Source organism: Pseudonaja textilis, chromosome 2, assembly GCF_049901715.1.
Source record: "Pseudonaja textilis isolate UNSWEBS1 chromosome 2, rPseTex1.2, whole genome shotgun sequence".
In the NCBI taxonomy this organism is placed as follows: domain Eukaryota; kingdom Metazoa; phylum Chordata; class Lepidosauria; order Squamata; family Elapidae; genus Pseudonaja; species Pseudonaja textilis.
Window position 1 is genome coordinate 107,530,839 of NC_141991.1, and position 22,155 is coordinate 107,552,993.

General features: G+C 38.3%; 2 protein-coding genes across 6 annotated transcripts in view; one reads left to right on the top strand and one right to left on the bottom strand.

Annotated features, from left to right (window-relative positions):
* On the bottom strand, positions 1-11,084 carry TEN1 (TEN1 subunit of CST complex). Its single transcript, XM_026702029.2, has 4 exons — positions 10,953-11,084; positions 10,079-10,195; positions 7,484-7,641; positions 1-3,143 (listed from the first exon to the last, which is right to left on the bottom strand). Exons 2-4 carry the CDS (start codon positions 10,165-10,167, stop codon positions 3,010-3,012), a joined length of 381 nt encoding a protein of 126 aa, XP_026557814.1. The 5' UTR covers positions 10,168-10,195; positions 10,953-11,084; the 3' UTR covers positions 1-3,009.
* Positions 11,045-22,155, top strand: part of ACOX1 (acyl-CoA oxidase 1) — a 26,219-nt gene continuing 15,108 nt past the window's right edge. The window contains exons 1-3 of one of the 5 annotated variants that reach the window (XM_026702025.2): positions 11,045-11,369; positions 12,439-12,598; positions 18,317-18,477. In XM_026702025.2, coding sequence (XP_026557810.2) covers positions 11,045-11,369; positions 12,439-12,598; positions 18,317-18,477 — 646 coding nt within the window. Of the gene's footprint in view, positions 11,370-12,438; positions 12,599-13,230; positions 13,313-15,528; positions 15,781-18,316; positions 18,478-22,155 lie in introns of those variants that run through there. The other 4 variants (XM_087924837.1, XM_026702024.2, XM_087924839.1 and 1 more) reach the window with 4 other exon arrangements.

Genomic DNA, 22,155 nt, shown 5'->3' on the forward strand with positions numbered 1-22,155 from the left:
TTATAACTTTTCCATATTTTATTTAATTACATCAAACTAATTAACAGAAAAGTAAGCATACACACACATTAACAATATAATTAAAATAAAAAATAAATAGGAAAAAGCCTTGGTGTAGTAAATCTGCCAGTTCAGATACTAACAGGCACCTGTTAATTTCTTAAATGTCGTTAAACTATGCATTTCAACAATTTATTACTAAAAATCAGATGTAGATGTTGAGTAATAATTCTTTTAACCATCCTATGTAATAGGTAACTAGATAGTGAGACATTTGGGACTTGTGTATTTAGCCAAGAGGCAAGCAGTGTTACTTCTATCAACATCTGATATTATACAGGTGAAACTTGAAAAATTAGAATATCATGCAAAAGTTCATTTATTTCAGTAATGCAACTTAAAAGGTAAAACTAATATATGAGATAGACTCATTACATGCAAAGCAAAATAGTTCAAGCTGTGATTTGTCATAATTGAGATAATTATGGCTTACAGCTCATGAAAACCCCAAATCCCCAACCTCAGAAAATTAGAATATTACATGCAATCAATAAAACAAGGATTGTACATAGAACAATATTGGACCTCTGAAAAGTATAAGCATGCATATGTACTCAGTACTTGGTTTGGGCCCCTTTTGCAGAAATTACTGCCTCAATGCAGCATGGCATGGAAGCGATCAGCCTGTGGTACTGCTGAGGTGTTATGGAAGACCAGGAATGCTTCAATAGCAGCCTTCAGCTCTTCTGAATTGTTTGGTCTCATGTCTCTCATCCTTCTCTTGGCAATGCCCCATAGATTCTCTATGGGGTTCAGGTCAGGAGAGTTTGCTGGCCAATCAAGCACAGTAATCCCACAGTCATTGAACCAGGTTTTGGTGCTTTTGGCAGTGTGAGCAGGTGCCAAGTCCTGCTGGAAAATGAAGTCAGCATCCCCATAAAGCTCGTCTGCAGAAGGCAGCATGAAGTGCTCCAAAATCTCCTGGTAGATGGCTGCATTGACCCTGGACTTAATGAAGCACAGTGGACCAACACCAGCAGATGACATGGCTCCCCAAATCAACAAGACTGGAAACTTCACACTGGACTTCAAGCATCTTATAGTGTGTACCTCACCATTCTTCCTCCAGATTCTGGGTCCTTGGTTTCCAAATGAGATGCAAAAGTTGCTCTCATCAGAAAAGAGGACTTTGGACCACTGAGCAACAGATCAGTTCTTTTGTTCTTTAGCCCAGGTAAGACGCTTCTGATGTTGTTTGTTGTTCAGGAGTGGCTTGACAAGAGGAATACAATATTTGAAGCCCATGTCCAGGATCCATCTGTGTGTGGTGGCTCTTGATGCACTGACTCCAGCTTCAGTCCACTCCTTCTGAAAGTCCCCAATACTTTTGAATGGCCTTTTCCTGACAATTCTCTCCAGGCTGCGGTCATCCCTGATGCTTGTGCACCTTTTTCTTCCACACTTTCCCCTTCCACATAACTTTCTATTAATGTGCTTTGATACAGCACTTTGGGAACATCCAACTTCGTTTGCAATTACCTTTTGAGGCCTTCCCTCCTTATGGAGGGTGTCAACGATGGTTTTCTGCACAACTGTCAGGTCAGCAGTCTTTCCCATGACTGTGATTCCTACTGAATCAGACTGAGAGACCATTTAAAGGCTCAGGAACTCTTTGCAGGTGTTATGGCTTAATTAGCTGATTAGAGTGGGACACTTTTGAGCCTCGAATATTGAACCTTTTCACAATATTCTAATTTTCTGAGATTGTGGATTTGGGGTTTTCATGAGCTGTAAGCCATAATCATCTCAATTATGACACATCATGGCTTGAACTATCTTGCTTTGCATGTAATGATTCTATCTCATATATTAGTTTCACCTTTTAAGTTGCATTACTGAAATAAATGAACTTTTGCACGATATTGTAATTTTTCGAGTTTCACCTGTAAGGTCTTATCAAACCAGTCTAAAACTAACATTGGAGTTAATTATGGACAAATTAATTAATTATGGACAAATCTCTGTCCAGAGATAGACATACTGTACTTGGAAAAAATCAGCTGTAGCTTGGGAAAGATATTCAATAACCCTGTAGGGTTCTTTTAGAAACAAGACCCTTTATACCACAAGTCCGCTCTCTCATGATCAATGCCCAGCTCGTATAAAGTACCCATGTCACTGATTTCAAGATGTAGGAATCACATCTGGCCAACAAATTGGATATTATTCAATCTGTTTTTTTAGCCACAAACACTACAGTTTTGTCTGGTCCTGATGAAAATGATTAAGATGGATGCCATTAGCACATTGATAGGATCTACCTGAAGCCTAATGATCACATCTACAATGTCTCATAAATATACAGTAAATACAGGCAACAAGACAGATCTTAGTAGGATTCTATAATACAAATCGAAAAATAAAGGAAAAGTTCCTTTTATTACTTTCTAGAACCAGCATATTAAGTTTTATTTCAGGATCAAATTAAAAGCTACATTATTTCACAATTCTGATATATTCTGAAATAGAAGGTGTTCAACAACTGTCAGGAAAACAAGAAATTGTATAAAGAGAAATGGGAGCATGCCAAGCCAATGAAAACACGTTTTTCTATCGATAAAATTAGAATGAAAAGCCATGCCCCCAACCAGCTACTAACCTTGGTTTCTTTAGCATATTAAGAAACTTCTTAATAACTTAAGGATCAAGCTTCTGTGATTTCCAAAAAATAATCTTCCAAAATAAAGATTTCTATTTAGCCCGTTGCATGCTCTATTGTTTATATGGGTTTCTAAACAGAATGATGTATAAGATTCAAAGACCCATTGTGAAACACTGGACATAATATGCATTCTCTGAGTCTAAAACATTGTATCAAACCAATTTTAAATAAGTATTCACAAAACAATATATTCTACAACAAAACCAGGATTAAAGGCAAGATATGAGTGATCATATACAGAACAGCAAAATTTGTGCTCAAAAATAAATCCTGGCTAAAGCATAGCACTAACATATGCTTCCTTCATGATATTTCCTTCTCTCCTGGAAATATTTTCTTTGTTCCTCTATGGCTTTTTCGAATAAGTGAAGATTTATTCCTTCTACACATGTAAATACACGAGCCTTTATAATCAACTCACCTGAAATAAAAAAGAATAAATAAATCACCACATTTTGAATTAAAGGATCTCTTAAAATGATTTCATAGTTAATAATGCAATTAAAACAAATGTTCACCAAAATCATACAGTGTGGCAGTTCCACTCTTTGTTACTTCAGTATACAAAGCACTTTATTTTGTAATATATATTTTATACAGGTTCATCTAAAAAAACCATCTCTAAGTGGTTTACAAAATGAAAAATACGCAATTAGACTTGATAAATTGAAAGCAAATAGGTGGTTTTAAAAAAATATGATGGAAGAGAAGAGACAGGCTTTCAGAGGAGGCCTAACAATTGCTACTTTACAAAATGCAGGTGACAAGAGAATTCCAGAGTGCATAAAGAGAATTAGTGAGGAATAAAATTTTAAAGTGAAATGTAGAGATCTAAATCTATGGTATATACATCAGTCGTTTAATGTTTTCTTTGTTCTTTTCTCCTCTTTGGAAATCTATATTCAAAGGATTATATTCAATTCTTTCGACATCCAAGCAAATATTTAGAAGAAACTTAACCAACAATGTGCCTAAAGTGGAAAGCCTCACCTAACTAGAACAAACAGTGTATACAAGGAGAACTGGAAATGACAAATACGCCTGTACTACCTGCTCTAAGCTACAATAAATCAGTTTTATACTCATAAAGGATATTTCTCATTTAACATTTGAGCAGACATTCAGTGTCATGAGAAATCTGAAAAGCAGTGACTTTTCATCCACAAGTGCTCAGGAGACACAAGTTCCCCTTGAGAGGACTGCAAGACATACTGAAGGAACGACAGGCCCACAAATTAATTTTATCAGAGTCTGCCTGAATAGACAGACTATGTTTAAAACATATTATTGAAAAGGAAGTTGTATCTGACAAATATGAAACCGATTTAAAACTGGATTTTAAAAGTGACAACCTACAAGAATGAAATGGAACAAGATGTTACACTGGACCAGGGGTGGGATTCAACTGGTTTGGGCGAATCGGATGTTAATTTTACATCCAGTTTGGCGAACTGGTAGTCCAGCAACCAGCTGACACTGCCCCACCCCTCCCAGGAGTCCCACGCACCCTGTTCCGGCTCCCAGGCAAATGCAGGGAGGCCTCCTAAGCCCAAAATGGGGCACAGGGGTGTGTGGCATGGTCTACCTGTGCTCCATTTTGGCTCTTCTGAGGCTTCAGGGATGCCTAGGCCCAAAACAGGGTGCAGTGTGGGCCCCTCGTGCCCGTTTTGGCTCTCCTGAGGCTGCAGGGAGGCTTCCAAGGCCCAAAACATGATGTGGGGGCGGGGGGCGCTTCCCCCTGCCCCGTTTTTGCTTCCAGGATACTGCAGAGAGGCTTACTAAGCCCCAAACAGGGTGCAGGTGGGAGTCCGGCGAAAGAAAAAAAAGAGAAAGAAAGAGGGAGGGATGGGAGAAAGAATGGGAGGGAAGGGAGAAAGAAAGAGAAATGAAGGAAGAGAGAGGGAGGGAGAGAAGGAAGGAGAACGAAAGGGAGGGAAGGGAGAAAGAGGGAAGGGAAAGTGAATGAGATATGGATGAATGAGATAGGGAGGGAAGGAGAGAAAAAGGAGAGAAAGGACACAAAGCCTGGCACTAGACACAGCTTCAGAGGATGCTTTGAAACAGCACAGCAATCTAGGGCTGGAAGGGACCTCAGAAGTCATCTAATCCAACCCGCTGCTCCAGCAGGAGACCTTATATCATCTTAGTTATTTGGGTGTCTCTAACACAGAGGAGAAATTCCCAGAAAAGGAAAGTTTACTAGGCAAAGCTGCTATGCAGAGGAAGGCAGAGATAGTCTTCGACTTATGACAACAATGGAACAATTTTGGTTGCTAAGAAAGAGCATTGTTAAAGTGAATTTATCTTTTGACCCACTCAGTCAAATGACCACATAGTCACGTCCACCAAGCCACGCCCACAGAACCGGTAGGAGAAACTTTTGAATCCCATCACTTCACTGGACATGTAAAAGAAATTGGCTGATGTTTTAATAATTAAAGGGCTATACAAATAACAATTCAGGAGAGTGACTTAGATAGTTTCCTTATATTGGATTTACAAAAGAGACTTATCAAACCTTTAAAGAATTTGGTGTGAAGAAAAAGACAAAGAAAAAAAGAAATCAAGTTCTAGGACAGTGGCCCCCAACCTTTTGAGCACTAGGGATCGGTTCCATGGAGAAGTTTTTAAAGAGCCACTGTGGCGCAGTAGTCAGAATGCAGTACGGCTGGCTACTTCTGCTGATCACCAGCTACCAGCAGTTTGGCAGTCCGAGTTTCACCGGCTCAAGGTTGACTCAGCCTTCCATCTTTCTGATATTGATAAAATGAGGACCCAGATTGTTGGGGGCAATATGCTGACTCTGTAAAAGAGCTTAGAGAGGACTGTAAAAGCACTGTGAAGTGGTATATAAGTCTAAGTGCTATTGCTATTTTTCCATGGACAGGAAGAGGCGTGGTTTCGCATGGTGCATGCATCCCATTGACGGGGTTTTTGCTTGTTTACGCGGCCCCATTTCTGGCATGCCACACATCGGTGCCGATCCACAGATCAGGGCTGGGGCCCCTGTTCTAAGCATTATTTGAAGGGACTACAGATCAAGATTGATATATGTAGAAATATATAAAATTAGTATATTTGATAAAGATCAAATAGAAGTAATATCTCTGTATTAATGGACTTTTTCTGACATCTATGTTGAAATGACAAGGCTTTAAGGATTTATTTGTAGATAAGGGAAGTGATATGGGAAGAAGAGATAATTTCCTATATTTTAAGAGGTAATAAACATCTAATATTGTTTATGCTTTTTGTGATGAAGAAGAAGCCCTTTGTATATTATTCTTTTTCTTTATTTTCTTTTTCTTTTTTTCTCCTTTTTAGTTTTATTAGGTTTTTATTATTGCAATTTAATAAAATTATTATTTTTAAAAAGCAAGTGGCATGGAAGAAGTCCTTTTCAGGACAGGCAAAATATTTTAACCTTCTGCACTTTTTTCTTCCCACATTTCCCTGATACTTCCCCAAGTTTTCAAAAGCAGGTCTATAAAAGAAACAAAGTTCTCAAATCCCAGTCAGAACAGAAAGAAGCAAGTAGGAGAAATAAAGGGTGTTTTGTCTAAACATTGTCTACTGAGTGACACTATTAAAGGTAATCAAAGACTTGAGATAATTCCTCAGGAAGAAAGGGCAATTTTCACACCAACCTCTCACCAGCAGATCAATGCATGAAATACTTGGCAGCTATAATCTGTGTGAGTTGAAAGTCATGAATGCACTTCCATTATTAATATATAAAGATGTGCCCTGCTCATGAGGCTCAGAAGATCTCTGCTATTAACATATGAAGATATGCCTTGCCCCCGGGGCCTCAGAAACAGAACTCTGTTACTGAACAATTCCCATCTGAGGTATTTGGTGTTACTGCAGCCTTCCAAATTTCACAGAAAAAATATTGAAATCTTTGCTCCTCATATTTCTGGGATTAAAAAGAATCAACTTGATATGATAGTGTGATGAAGGCCAAGCTTTGTTTAGCCTAATCTTTCAAAATTCTCCTGAGCTTTCCAAGATAGGTATCTACCCCTACCACCAACCCTTTGTGAATAAAGAAAAGATGTCCTAGTAGGAACTCTGACATTTAATTGTTGCAGTAATGGTTCCTTTCTTGCCTACATGTACTATTTTTCATTAAGAAAAACCAGAATGATATTTAAGCCTGGACACAAGACAAAAATCATACTGGTTTAACATACGCATTGGTTCAGAGTGAGGTATCATCAGTACAGCTATGATACCCAGTTTATTTATGGTATTTAGCGTATGGCTAGTCCATCATACATGGACTAGCAATATATATTAAAATTTCACCTAGATTAGTAAAACACGGTAAAATATAAATGTTAAAAAGATCTTGGTTCAGATATAGGTGATAGATACCCAATTATATACTGAGCCAAACAGCAAAATAGTGGAAGTCTGGATCTCATATCTAGAGACTTTCAAGGCCTGGATGGGGAGAAGCAGACTCCAATTCAACCCAAGTAAGATTTAGTGACTTAAATTCAGAAGCCTAGTAATTCTGGGATTATCCCAACATGGCTTCTGGCTGGGGTAGGGCTTTCCCTAGCATGGCAGACCCACAATCTGCATCTTTTTTGTCTATTATAAAGCACCCATGATAGTGGCGTTTATGTTTAGCTGCCTTTAAGAATGAATTGGCTTAATTTTTTGCTGAGTCCTTAAGAATGGTTCTACTTGTTCATATTTATTGGGAGATTTTTTTGGTCCCGTAGTATTAAAAATCATAGATATCCTTACCCTCCTTGAATTCAGTTTCCCCCAGGACAATATACCAAGATCCAAGTTGGGCCTGAAAAGGTTCGACAAACTTTGTGCAAACTGGAATACAGTGCTGATCAGATGCATGCTGAGCTGTTAAGATGGCTTGGGAAATGGCCATATCATAAGAGTGAAGCCTGAAAGAAAGTTTTAGATGTTATTAATAGTTAAGATACACAAATTCATTTCCAGAATACTAATAATACTAACAATATCATGTATATATCATGAGGTAGGGGCAGAAATATCAAATAATACAGTAGTCAAAATATGTTTTAACCATATTTTATTATATCTAGGCAGATATAAAGGTCAAACAATGTATGACAAATAGAATAAAATAAAATAGAATGGAATGGAATGGAATGGAATAGAAAATAGAATTCTTTATTGGCCAAATTTGATTGGACACACAAGGAATTTGTCTTGCTGCAAATGGTCTCAGTGCATGTAAAAGAAAAGATATATTCGTTAAGATAGAAATAGAAAACAATATACATAATATTTGGAAAAAATAGTTTAAAATCTAATTATTGGTCTAAACTAAAGGCAAGTTATTGGTCTAAATTTGAAAGGGAATGCTTTCAAGGTGAATCTAAATACAACAACATTTAAGTTGGACCATGGCACACTATGTTTTATGGACTGACTCTGCGATCCATGAAACACAACATGCCATGGTCCAATAACATGGCAATAACATTGGTTAGAAGTAAATCTCTAAGCTAAATCCATACCATGTGCTAAATACAACTGAATCATGCCACATGTTCAATGCAAAATACAAAACCAAGCTGAGTACAGTGTACTCATTAACTCCATGTTAAGGAAAACACTGGTCTAATATTTTGGCCATTACAAAGTACAGTATACTCATTAACCCCATGTTAAGGAAAATACTGGTCTAATATTTTGGCCATTACAAAGTACAGTATACTCATTAACCCCATGTTAAGGAAAACACTGGTTTAATATTTGGGCCATTACAAAGAATCTCTTTCCTTTCGAATCAAATCTTCAATGTCTATTCAGAAAAGGAACAGTAAATTCTTGATAGTTGTTGAAGATAAGAGGATCTAATTTTTTAAAATTTATCAACACCTAAAACACTGCCAACTCCACAATATTAGTCCAACAACACAAAGGCATATGCACACATTTAAAAATACAAGTAATCCTCGATTTACAACAGTTCATTTAGTGACTGCTCAGTTACAACAGCACTGAAAAAAGTTACTTATAATCACTTTTCACACTTATGACCTTTGCAGCATCCCCATGATCATATGATTTACATTTGGATGCTTAGCAACTGACTCACATTTATGATGGTTGCTGTAGTAGTAATTTGTAGTAGCTATTGAGATCCTGTAGATGGTGCTAGGCGCTAGCAGCAAACTGCAGTGTCTAGAACCTATATAGGCCTCTTTGTTCTTGGCATGATCTCATTCTCTACCTTGGGTTGGAAAGTCCCAAGACTTTCCGGAGTTATAGGTGATCTCATTTCACTAACATCAGCACTATTCTTAAGGATTGGTTCGGAGGTTTTACCAATGTGGTTGGGAGGTTTCACCCATGTGGTATCTATTCTCCAATATAATGCTGTATCTATGCTATGTTTCCTTGCTCATAAAAGGGGTATAAAAAGAATAAACACCACGTATGTGGTCAGACATCTTGGCACCCTGCACAATGACTGATCTTTGAAATCCATCAGGTTGCAGTGTCCTGGAGTCCTGTGATCTCTTTTTGCAACCTTCTGACAAGCAAGGTTAATGGGGAAACCAGATTCACTTAACAACCAGGTTACTAATTTAAGAACTGCAGTGATTCACTTAACAAATGTAGTGAGAAAAGTCACAAAATGGCGCAAACTCACTTAACAAATTTCTCACTTAGCAACATAAATTTTGGGCTCAATTGTGGTCATAAGTCAAGGACTACCTATAGTGGTGGGATTCAAATAATTTAACAACTGGTTCTCTGCCCTAATGACCAGCTGGGTGGGTATGGCCATTCTGGGCATGGCCAGGGGCCTAGTAGGCCTCCCTGCAGCCTCTTTTGGGCCTAGTAGGCCTCCCTGCAGCCTCCCAGGAGCAAAAACAGGCTGCGGGGAGGCCTACCAGGCCACATAGTAGTACACACCACATCCTCACATGTCCTGTTTTGGGCCTAGTTGGCCTCCCTGCACTTACCTGGGAGCCAAAATGGGCTGCGGGGGGATCCTGGAAGAGGCAGGGTGGGGCCAGCCAGCAATTTAACAACCAGTTCTGCTGAAACGGTGCGAACCAGCTGAATCCCACCTGCATAAAAATTCCCTTCTTACCCTAATCTTCGGGTGCCATCTTGCTGACCCTAGCATATCCGATCATCTTTGATTTGGACTGTCTAGCTCAAGTTATCTAATAACTGAAAGGAAAAAGAAAACAACTGTTTCCAATTGAGTTTAGGAAATCAGATCAGTGACACTGCCTCCTGTAGTAATTACAGAGAGCACAAACAGATCTTGCAATTATAGAGAAAATAAGCAGATACTGTATTGACCAAATTAAAGAAAAATAGACGCACACTTACCTGCCATATGTTCTCAGGGTTTTCCCTTCCGGTACTGAAGTAGAGTTTATTTCCCAAGGAAAGTGATATGTTGCAGCTCCTGGAAGCATTGTGCAGAATGGCTTGCAAAAGCAGATCCTATTGTCAAACAAGATAAAAAGAACTTTCTATCAGAAATCTGCAATGTTTTTCTGCTCTGAATATTTATCCTGCTATAAAACTAAGAAGCGTTTTTAGAGCATCCTCCTTACTAAAACATAAGTTTAATCAGAAATTATAATTTAATACCCCTAATCAACTTTCTGTTACTTTTCTGAAGCTCCTGAAGTTTTTCTTTTCTCTGATTCCCAGTTTTCTTGTTCCCCTGGGCTGTTCTTTTTTCCTGTTCCCTTTCCAATACTGGCTGGCTAAGAAAAGAGAATCCTGCATGATCTGCCATAAATTCAAATAACAGCCAGTCTGAAACCTAACTTTACTCTTAATTTTAAGAACCAGTTTTGGTCTAATACAGGTAGTTAAGGCACCAGACTAGAAAGCAGGAGACCAAGAGTTCAACTCCAGCCTTAACCATGAAAGAGCCCAACCCAACTCACAGGGTTGTTGTTGTGGGGAAAAGAGGAGGAGGAAGGTGTGTTAGATATGTACAACTCCTTGAATTATTTGTAAAACCAGTAAAGGCGGAATACAAATAAAATAAATAAACACATAGCAGACGGCGGGGAAGTTTAACTTTAGTTCCCTCGAGTTAAATCTTTTGTTTACACTCTGGAAATTTACAAACACTCTTCCCGGTTTTTTTTTTTTTTTACAGGCAGATTATGCAACGTGATGCACACGCAAAGCGAAACTTTTGGGTGGTAACCATGAATAGCTTGGATTATATGTAAACAGATACCTGGGCCGAAAACAGGGTGCAATAATTCCAAGCAACCAATACCCTGGTTTCACAAGGACGCCCGGCGCATACTTCTACGAAATTAAACGTCGATGGTGCAAATTCAACATTGTGAACGCCTCCTAAACTGGAAGCTCCGCTTATGCAAAAGGAAACGGCTCCGCGGAGTCACGCGGGTGCTCAGCGGTTCCCTATTGGGCCTCCGGGTCGTCACGGGGCGAAGGCTACATTTCTCCCGGTCCGGAAGCTTTTCCCGAGTGGAATCGGCTGGCGGTTGTTATTCGCTGGAGCGCCGGGCCGCCGCGATGATGAACGCGGATCTGCGGAAGGAGCGAGAGGCGGCTTCTTTCAAGACGGAGCTGCTAACTAACCTCTTGGACGGGGGCGCCGAGCGGACCCGGCGCCGCAGGGAGATCGGTGAGAGCGGGCGGGATAACGGGGATGGGATGCAAGAGAAAGCCGCGCAGCCCTTTGTGGTGCGCGGGGGAGGCTTTCTGCTGCCTGCCCCAAGCAGGGGCGGCCCCTGCAAAGGCGGATCGTTGCCCTTCGAGAACTTTACCGGCGTTTTCTCCATGAAAAGTGCACCTTTGCATCTGGACAAGCACCGCTTTGAAAGGGAACGCCTTCTTTCCCCCTCAATTTTTGGACCATGCTGGCAAGCGGTGTCTCAGGATGCGTTTTAGAAAAGAGGCATTCCCACTCCAGGTAGCCCCCACCCCCCAAAAAAATGTTTGTCAAGTTACACAAGATGTATTGGTATGCCTAAAGCCTAGTTCACTTGATGCCTATCTAATGCCTTAAAGGGTTAATCTAACTAGGTCACTATGTCATGTTGCTGGGTATAGGCTTCACACTGACATCACCTACCTACACACATCAGGGCAGGTGATGGCAGATTTCAACCATAAATCTTCCAGACAATAGAATAGAATAGAATAGAATAGAATAGAATAGAATACTTTATTGGCCAAGTGTGATTGGACACACAAGGAATATACCTCACTCTAAAATAGGACTGTTTTAGGATAACACAACACAAGGAATTTCCTGGCTGAAAGATGCTATGAGAAGAGATGGCTTTTAAGAATAAAGTAGTTGTCGCATCCTGCTGTCAAACTTTCCTTTCTTGTATTCAATTAATTGACCTGTATCATCTAACATTATGTAAGAAATGATGACATGAAATCCTCCCCAATAATCCTCACTTTTTTTTCCTTTGCCAATCTTCATTCCCCCGCCCCCAAAGATAGGAAAGTAATTCATTTGTACTGGTTGTACTTTTCTAGATTTTGTGAATGCAGCTTTATGTTAATTATGAGCGGTATTAAATTATAAAAGTGGTTACCAGAATGATAACTGCAGCTAAGAACATTAAATGTAGTTCTAACATATTTGTTTAAATAAGAAACATGCTCTTATTTAGCAGAGAACAGGGTCTTATATCCTTTTGAAGAAAACTGAACAATGAAATCTGTTCTTCCCATAGAATCCATTATTGCAAATGAACCCAGCTTCAACCATGAAGATTTAAATTTCCTCTCCCGCAGCCAACGCTATGAAGTAGCTATCAAAAAGAGTGCTCTTATGGTGATGAAATTAAGAGAATATGGGATTGCAGATCCTGAAGAGATCTTCTGGTTTAAAAGGTACTTGTGTTCATTATTGGGTACATTAAAAGCATAAGACTTGTCCCATAAAATATAAGGGATGGTCATGCTTAATTTCAAAAGACCTTCATGGGACTTCCAAAAATACTCTTTAGAAGTCTTCAATTAGCAAAGCTTCCCTAAACATAGTTTTCTGGAGTGCCTATGCAACTTCAGTTCCTTTTTATTATAGCAGTGGAAACTCGATATATGTACTGTAGCATTCATGAAGGTTAGGGACATCGTTACATTTTAACCAGGCAAGATAATGTTGCTTTCTTTTAAAGTACTTCATGTCAGCTAAGGACATTCACATTGACAACAGTTCTCTAGCTTGTTTTCTCTTCTGCCGCTTTTGTTTTTCTACCCTTTATATCGTGGGACAGAAAACTTCCAATGTTGAAATAGTCTTGCTAGTTCAATCTTGTTGATTTTCCATTCCTCTCTGGTAGAGAGTCAGTAGAAGTAACCAGTAGAACGAATTTGGTGGCAGAGATAAGGTTGGAAGTTATTCATCCAGTTCTGAACTTAACCCTAATTGCTGATCTTTGAGCCCTTGGTTTAATAATTGTTTGGAAAAGGTCATTGCACTGCATTCAATGTAAGAAGAAACAATTTTTTCGGTGGGTGGAGCACTTCTTTTGCTGATATTGCAGCAGTCTTACCACATGTACTGGATAGGCAGATGATGGGGTTTCCCTCTGTAAATTTGGGGTAGGAAGCTCTCTTACGTATATACTAGGCAATTGCCGTTGAAAATAAGTCTTGCTACTTAAAGCAAGTGACAACAAGAATCACTACTGGAAGCAGAAATGCCTTTGAATGCTGGCATGACATGGAAGGAGGAGGATGACTTAGTTCTTCTTTGTTGGTTTGTTGCAATGTTCATCTCTCATGCAGAAGGGAACAAAAGGAAAGTAATTTTATTTAAAGAGACAAATATAGATACCCCTATGTTCTCTACATGTAATCCTCAACTTAAAGCCACTTGTTTAGTACTGTTTTTTCCAGGTACTGGAAAAGCGACTTATAATTGGGCTTCTTACTTATGACTGTCTGTAGTAATATCCCTATAATCACGTGATCAAAATTTGGGTGCTTGGCAACTGGCATGGATTTGCAAATGTGGCAGTGGCTCGAGGTCATGTGATCTTCCCAGTTGATTTCCAACAAGCAAAGTCAATGGGGGAAGCCAGATATGCTTAATGATCACATGATTCACTTAACAACTGCAGTGATTCACTTAATAACTATGGCAAAAAAATAGCATAAAATCGGGTGTGACTCACTTAAGTACCTTGCTTAGAAATTGAACGTTTGGTCCCAGTTATGACTATCAGTTGGGGGTTACCTGAAGGCTTACACACCATTGATTAGGCTGAACAGATCTATCCCCTGATAATAGGAGTCTATATGCATTTTTCTGGGACTAATTTACAGGTAGTCCTCCAATTTTGACCACAATCAAGCCCAATATTTCTGTTGTTAAGCAAGACAGTTGTTAAGTGAGTTTTGCCCCACCTTATTACCTTTCTTGCCATAGTTGTGAACTAGTGCAGCTAATTTGGTAACACGGTTGTTACGTGAAAATCTGGCTTCCCCATTGATTTTGCTTGTCAGAAAGTTGCAAAAGATGATCATGTAACCCCGGAACATGGCAGTATTGGTTCACAGTATGAACCAATTGCCAAGCATCCAAATTTTGATCACATGATTGTGGGGATGCTGCAACAAGTATGAAAATGGTCATAAGTCACTTTTTTCAGTGTCCTTGTAATTTCAAATGGTTATTAAGTGAATGTTTATAAGTCGAGGATTACCTGTACTTCAGTTGAGTTTACTGCAAGTTTGAAATATGAGTCCATATTTCCATATTTTCTCTCTTATATTTATATACATTCAAGAAGTGGGAGCAGTATGTGCAAATAGGGGATAAATTTACAAAAGAGGTGCCTTATTTTACAAACGATTTCATTGGTAATTTTTAATGTAGATGTTACTACTAATATCGCATTTTTATTTTGTGTTGCCTTTTTTGTTATGTTCACCCTGACTAATACTTGTGTACACATAATGCATACTGATCTAAAGGGTGGGTTCCATGCAGACATTTATTGTCTGGGGAAAAAGAACTTTAAGTTGATTTCAGTGAGAGCTTGCTACCATTTATAACAAGGATGGAAAGTCGGGCAGCATATCGGATTTTCCTCCATTTGTAATCTTTTTATGAAGGATAGACATTGCTAATATGTTGCATTACAATCATAACTTAGTACTTTGATGCAACTACCTACAGTTTCCAAAAGCAACAGCTCTTTTGATATAAAGCAGAGATCCTTGTAGCAAGTGGTATTGTTCCAAAGCATTAATTCGTTCCATTTTGTGCCTATAAGGGTTCTCATAAAATGCAGTTACTGATCAGTGCAAAAAATGGGGATCATATGATTCTACAGAAAAACCTGCACTGACTGTGAATTGCCTACTGGGCACAATTTGTATCCTGATATTGATCTTTAAAGCCTTAAATGGTTTCATTATTTGGGGAACAGCCTTGTCCACTAGGAAATCTACCTGGTTATTTAGAATAGCAGGAGAGGCCCTGTTGAATATAACCTGCTCTCAGAGGACAACCTGTCTGCTTCTGGGGGTGGGTGGGGGGAGAGAAAGAACTTTCTTCTGTATGGTTCTCAGGCTAATGAATGTTACTGTAGGGCAGTGTGTTTGGTTCCCACTTTCTTGGCTTAAAGAAAAATAACAGAACCATATTTCTTTCAGCTTTTAATCATTAATTGACTTTAATTGAATTAGTAGTATTGTTATGTTCCAAAGCTACCTTGTGAACTTACACATACAAAAATGGGAAATGAGCCAGACAAAGAAGTGTTCTGTTTATCTGTCTATTGAGCAAATTCTGTTGCTGGCACAGCTGTCTTTTTTCTTTTAATGGCAGCAAATCTGAGTGTGGCATTTAGTGAGCTCAATTCTTTTAGCATTCATATCCTTTTGATCTAGACTATGGCTCCATTTCTTAATTTCATATTTAGGTTTACCCTACATTCTCCTACAGTTTTCTAAATGTAAGGTTGAAGCTAATTAGCGGAAGGAGTGAAATACTATTCCTTTTGTTATTTGTGGATAAAAATAGCATAATAAACAGGCTCACGTTGGAAAAAAAAATCAAGGTAAGTGGCATATGGATACTTAGCACATTAACTTTTCTTGGGTAAAGAAAAAAACTTTACTGAATAGACCAATCTTGTGGCTATTTTTTTCATGCAGGGTATATCCCTGGAAATTTGTGGCAGAGGCTCAGGATTTAGGTTTTGATGATTAGAATAATTTTGTTATTCTAGAAACTGTTTGAAATATGAAATGTAAAGCAAAAGACTTTTTTTTACATTTACAGAAAAAATCTCATTACTGAATGTCAAGAGGTGCTCAGCAGAATAATTGAAATGCTGATAATTATTCTGATAACTAGTCCAATTGTCAAATGTGGATTTGATGTCATGCAGTGCTGTTTTTAATTCTATTTGCTCTTGCAACTGTTGGAAAGAACTTGCACTCTAATACTCTTGTTGGCTATTTGTTAACCAGACTCTTGTTAAAAGATGTACTTTGGAGCATATGCAGAGCACTACAAGAAAACTGATTAGTAATACAACCCATTCCAAAAAGTACAGGTAATCCTTGATTTATAACCACAATTGAGCCCAAAATTTCTGTTGCCGAGGGAGACAGTTGTTAAGTAATTCTGCCCCATTTTATGATCTTTCTTGCCATAATTGTTAAGTGAATCACTGCAGTTTTTAAGTTGGTAACACATTTATTAATAGAATCTGATTTCCTCATTGGCTTCCCTTGTCAGAAGGTTGTGAAAGGGAATCAATCCTCCCCAGGACACCACAACTGTCATAAATATGAGTCAGTTGCCAATTCTCCGAATTTTGGTCACAGGACCACTGGGGTTTTGTAATGGTTATAAGTGTGCAAAATGGTCATAAGCCACTTTTTTCAGTGCTGTTATAAGTTTGAATGGTCACTAAATGAATTGTTGAAAGTCGAGGACTACCTGCACTCAAAATGGCCTTGGATGCAGCTTAATACAGCTTAGCCCTATAATCAACAAATGCCAATTAATGTTAATTACAATTTATCAAGAAATACATTGAATAGAAAAGCCTCACTTCTAATCAAACCATATCTTGAAGAGAGAGAAAGACAAGAGAGAGAGAAATAGGGTATTTCCTGGCTCTCAAACATATGGTAGGCCAGGCGAGAAACAGATACAGGCCAATATACTGTATGAAGAATGTTCCTCTTTGTCTGTTTCTTACCCTAGTCAAAGGTACAAAAGATGACGCAAGCTCTAACCATTCTAATCAAGATGGATTATTGAAGATAATTTCCATATATGTAATAAACAGGAAAATAGTAATCTTGAAAAATATAGTGGTAACTTCTGCTGGTTCCTCTGGGAGGTTAAAACATACCGTAATAGATTTGCATCAAATCATTTTAAAAAAAAATTGAGGAATGACTTGAACATTATGTGATTTGCATTGAATTACCTGTTGTTATGGAAGATATCCAAAGTGGCACTCCTATTTTTGTAGGTCATAGGTATAAACACCTCTCTAAACGTGTACATGCATGTGCCTACGTATTGGAGCTATTAAACATGGTTGATGTGCTCTCCACCCACCACTTGAATATAATGTTTATCTGGTTAAATCAAGAATTTAATTTGAAACCTTAATCATGGATTCCATGCCTCTTTCACCAAGGATTTAGAAATTACTTAGGAACTGTGTGTAACTCCTGAACAAACCAAGCTACCCAAGCTATATTATACAACATAGAGCAATGATTCCATGGCTGCTATTAGCCACGATATATGGAATCTACAATAACCTGTTGAAATGTGCCCATTCTCCACTTTGAGCAACCTTGCTCTCCTCTACCCTACTGCATTTTACTTGCCCTCCTGCCCAGTTTTCCCTGTTCACCAAGGATTCTCAGTTTTCATTTGTCATCTCCCTTTTGTGATTCATCAAGGCCTGGAGAAACCTATTTATGTAAAGGCAGTGTTTTGAAATTCCAGAAATTAACCTCAGGGGAAAATTAGTACCCATGAATATATTCTGCCCCTTAATTAAGAGGATGCCCATAATTGGCACACAATGAGGTGCAGTTGCATGACTTAATCTGCATTCGGGATTACTTAAGCATCCTTCTTTTACTCTCAGCAACTACTCAGTTGGCAAAACTTAGTTGAAATTATTTTAACAATGGCTGCAACATGTTGCAGCGTACTCTTTATTTTGATCCACTAGGTGAATCAACTGTGATGAATGGCTTTGTTTTGTGTGTAATTGAGGTCATTGTAAGTCTTTAAATATTATGGCTGCCCATAGGTTTAGCTTACTGGGAGTAACAGAAGCAGCTTAAATACTGTTTTAAGGAATTCTGATTAGGACTTGGATAAAAGATTGTCAGGAAATCTCAGGGTGGTAGACTAGGTTAGGAAGAGAGCTGAAGCAGTACCCAGAAAACTACATGGATGTGGTGCTTTCTCAGCATCTTTTCTAATATCACTGAAACCGAAAGAATGAAAAGAAACAGCATCTGCCTACATGCCTGTTTATAATTGGAGCAAAGGCCCTCGGCCCTTGGACTAATGGATGTGACCTGATCAGCCATCTCTCTCTCCCCCAGAACATGCATGGGCAAACACACTGCACCCATTGATGTGCACATCAGCATGTTTGTGCCCACCTTACAGAGCCAATGCACAGATGCTCAGAAAAAGAAGTGGCTGCCCCTGGCCTCCAGCTTCCAGATAATCGGCACCTATGCTCAGACGGAATTGGGGCACGGTTAGTTCTTTTCAGAAATATATGGGTATTCCAATACAGTATTATTCAAATCTGCCCAGCAGTGGTAAAGAGCAAACACGCAGTCCTGGATCGAATTAAATGTGTTGATTGGGGCTATTGGAGGGGTTTCTACCACTTGGGTCTTACAGGTTAAAAGCTATTTATGGGTGGTTTATGTTCTTTGCCTTGGATTTTTGTATATCATGTTCTTAAGAATTGGTATGAGCATTTATTTTCTCTTGCCAGCTGAAGTTTTCTCTAAAGTTAGGCAGCGTCAAATAAGTTTGTACTGAAATTATATGCAGTTTGTACTAAAATTATATGCAGAGCACTTCACATGAAGACTAAAGGCAATATCCTACATTAGAAACTATGAGCTACATGCTTATGTACTAAACAAGACACAGACAAGTATGATGGCAACTGTCAGGTGCAAAGAATCAGGACCATATGTTAAGTTCCACTTTAGAAGATTTATTGCTCAAGTCTATACACAAGAATCTAGTCAACTAAATTGTCACTAAATAGGAGTCATCAGAAGTCAAGGAGGGTTGGATTTGGAGCATTTGTCTCCTCTTGACTCTGCCCCCAGGCTCTGCCTCTTCTTCCTCAACAATAACATAAATAAACTAAAATGAATTGCTACCAACTGTCTAGCTGGTGTGGTCCTGTATGATTTGCATATGGAATATTGCAACATGATACACTAACATTGGGCAGATGACTTGACTATTATGATATTCTTTTATAAACATTATGTTAAAATGCCTTTCTAGCTACATGTACCATTAAGGTTTTTGTTTTTTGTTTTATTTAGATTGGAATTGTGGTTGGATAATTTACTTCCTGGCATCTTATTTTCTTGCTATATTTTATTTGTCAAAGGTTTTAATTCTAACTGAAATAAAACAGAGGAAACCACCTTGACTCGTTTCCTTCATTATAGTATATGTTTGTGGAAAAAGTTCATTTGCTATTGTTTATATTGGAATCTACATATTTTAGATATGTTTCACCTAAACCAATCTGGAAAGAATGAATGTGTGGTTGTATTCATAAATATTTGTTGAACTGAGCAGTTCAATGATATCAACTAACAGAAAATTATCTTTTTTTTAATAAATAAATTTTATTAATTTTACAATTAAAACAAACCAACAACACATACACAAATGAAAGAAAAGAAAAGAAGGAGAAGAAAATAGAAAGAAAAAAATAGAAAGCAATAAAAAACATTCTCATCTTCAACAGTTTGTAAGAAAATTAGAAAATTATCTAATACAGGATGAAATAGAAGAGAAACACCTATCAAGAAAGTACTGCATATGGCCCTTTTTTCCTCATTTAGCTAATGCTCCTATATCAAGAGGTAGTGCTGTTTTGAAAATGTTCTAGTTTTTCTAATTTAACAAAAGTGCTTGATTAGTATGCTGCATTGTAACAAAGCTAAAAATGTGCCTGGATGAAATGAAAAAGGCTCTGGTTTCCAATTGTGCTTTCTGCAATCAGTCCTGGAGAATAATGTATATATAGTTTGGCTTGTTAGGTTAAATCATGACTACTGATACCTCTTGAAAAATCTTTTGTTGTTTTGAATCTGAACATCCATGAATTTAACAACTGCGCCCCACAAGCATTATCACTTGAATATAACAATTGTGCCCCACAAGCAATTTATCTGAATGGAGCAGCCTACAAATAAGCAAAGCGGAGCACCATATGAATTAGCACAACATTGTTGGTTTTGTTTGGAGCTCTGACCATAGCGGTATTTGTTTGGGGCTTGAAGGTGTATGTGTGTTTGTGTGTGTGCTATGCATACTAACTTATTTCTGCATCTCGTGTCAGTGTGTAAGATTGGTGTTCTGTCAAGTAATCCCTATGAGATTGGCTTAATGATGGTGGAGATGGTCTCTGCTCCAGTGGTTTGAGTCCTAACACGTTTGGTGGGGTGAGCTCTTGTCGTTCATCTCAGTTTCTGTCCACCTGACAGCTCAAAAGCATATTCTATGCAAGTAGATAAATAGGTACCATTTTGATTGGCAAATGAGTTGGTGCTCCATGCAGGCAGTCAGACTCCTGCCAGCTCTGAATGTTCCTAGTTGTAGCGCCCAAGGTGGCTCCGGGGAGGGGACTTGGATGATGCTTGGATGATGCCTGCAGGAAGAACCGTTTTAGAACTGCATATGCTGTAAATTAGGATTGAGTTGTTCACAAGCCATAAATATCTCTGAAGCCACCATTTCCCATTTTTTTATGGACTCTGCTATTGAAAACAGATGACAGACTATCATAGCTGTAACTGCTACTATTCTTTTGCTTTTTATATTTGTTTTGCTTTCTTAAGTTTTACACACAACCTTTTTAATGTAACTCTCAGCCATCAAAATGTGCTTTTCCTGGCTATAAATTATCACATTGAGCATTGCTACCTAAAATTAATTTCATTCTTCTCTCCTATTTGCAAGTGACAATTATCTGAGCATGCTATTTTCTGGCTATTTTAAACTTATTTGTCACTGTTCTACTAAACTGCTATAGATATTTGAAAATAATAAACTATTTTGGCTTTAGTGCAAATGCCATACAGTCTCTTGACAACATGGTATAATTTATATACATAGTTGTTCCACAATCATTAATATGAGGACATCTTATGTGCCATTTTATACATCCTAAGATAATAATTATAATTAAAGATAGTTTGGAATTTTGGTTAAATAGAAGTCTTCACTACTGTAACCATGTTGGTAGCAAGCATAATAATATTTCCACAGTAAGCTTGCTATTTTATATTTAATAAGCGCAATATTTAATCATGGGCCTTAGAATTATGGAAACCTGGGATAAACATTTTATTCATTTACTGATAACCTTTTCCATCTCTTTATTGTAAAATGAGCTGGATGCAAAACTTGGTAAACTCACTGGTTGCTCTCAAGTCCCTTTCAATATCTGTTGTAACCCCAGCTCAGCATGAGGGATGTTTCCGCATCTCCGTCTCTTTTGTTTCATACCATTAGTTTTGTGAGGTAAAAATTTTGTCAGCAAAGGCTGTGTACTACTTCACAGTTGAAAAGCAGAATGCATTTGAAAATTTTAAATATTCAGATTACTTCCAATTAATTATTTTTGTCCACATAACAATAAAAGTATAAATCCCAGGCCATTATTATCCCCATATTGCTGATGGCATGCTTAAGGCCATCTGGAGACTTCATGATAGATTTCCATTGAGGATGGCTTGGCACAGTACAAGCAGGGGTGGGATGCTACAAGTTCTGCCTGGTTCTATAGAACCGGTAGCTCTGAAGAGCAGCAGACACTGAACCGGTTCTGTGTTTGCTGTTGTTTGGCCCACCCACCTGCCTGGGCTCTTACCTGTCCTTTATTTCCTGGTTTTTCAACCTCAGCTGCTTTGTGCTGAGGTAGTCACCAAACAGGTAGTAGTCACCGAACTGGTAGTAACAGCAGTTGAATCCCACCAGGCTAAAGATGCATCAGGTTAAAGATGTCCCAGATTGAAGGCTGTGTTAAGAATATCATAATCACCTTGATTATAAAAAGCCCATAGTGTTTGAATGTGCTTATTAGATTATCATTAAGAAGCATGTTTTGCTGACTTGGGGAACTTTGGGTGACGTTTTTTCTCTTTATAAACATTTTGGTACAAAGCCA

Bases quoted from the DNA above. Each gene is read 5' to 3' on its own strand.
- TEN1 (XM_026702029.2), bottom strand. From the start codon at position 10,167: ATGCTTCCAGGAGCTGCAACATATCACTTTCCTTGGGAAATAAACTCT. The intron at 7,642-10,078 runs GTAAGTGTGCGT...ACTTTCTTTCAG, and splicing joins ACCCTGAGAACATATGGCAG to GCTTCACTCTTATGATATGG. The intron at 3,144-7,483 runs GTAAGGATATCT...TTTTTATTTCAG, and splicing joins GGAAACTGAATTCAAGGAGG to GTGAGTTGATTATAAAGGCT.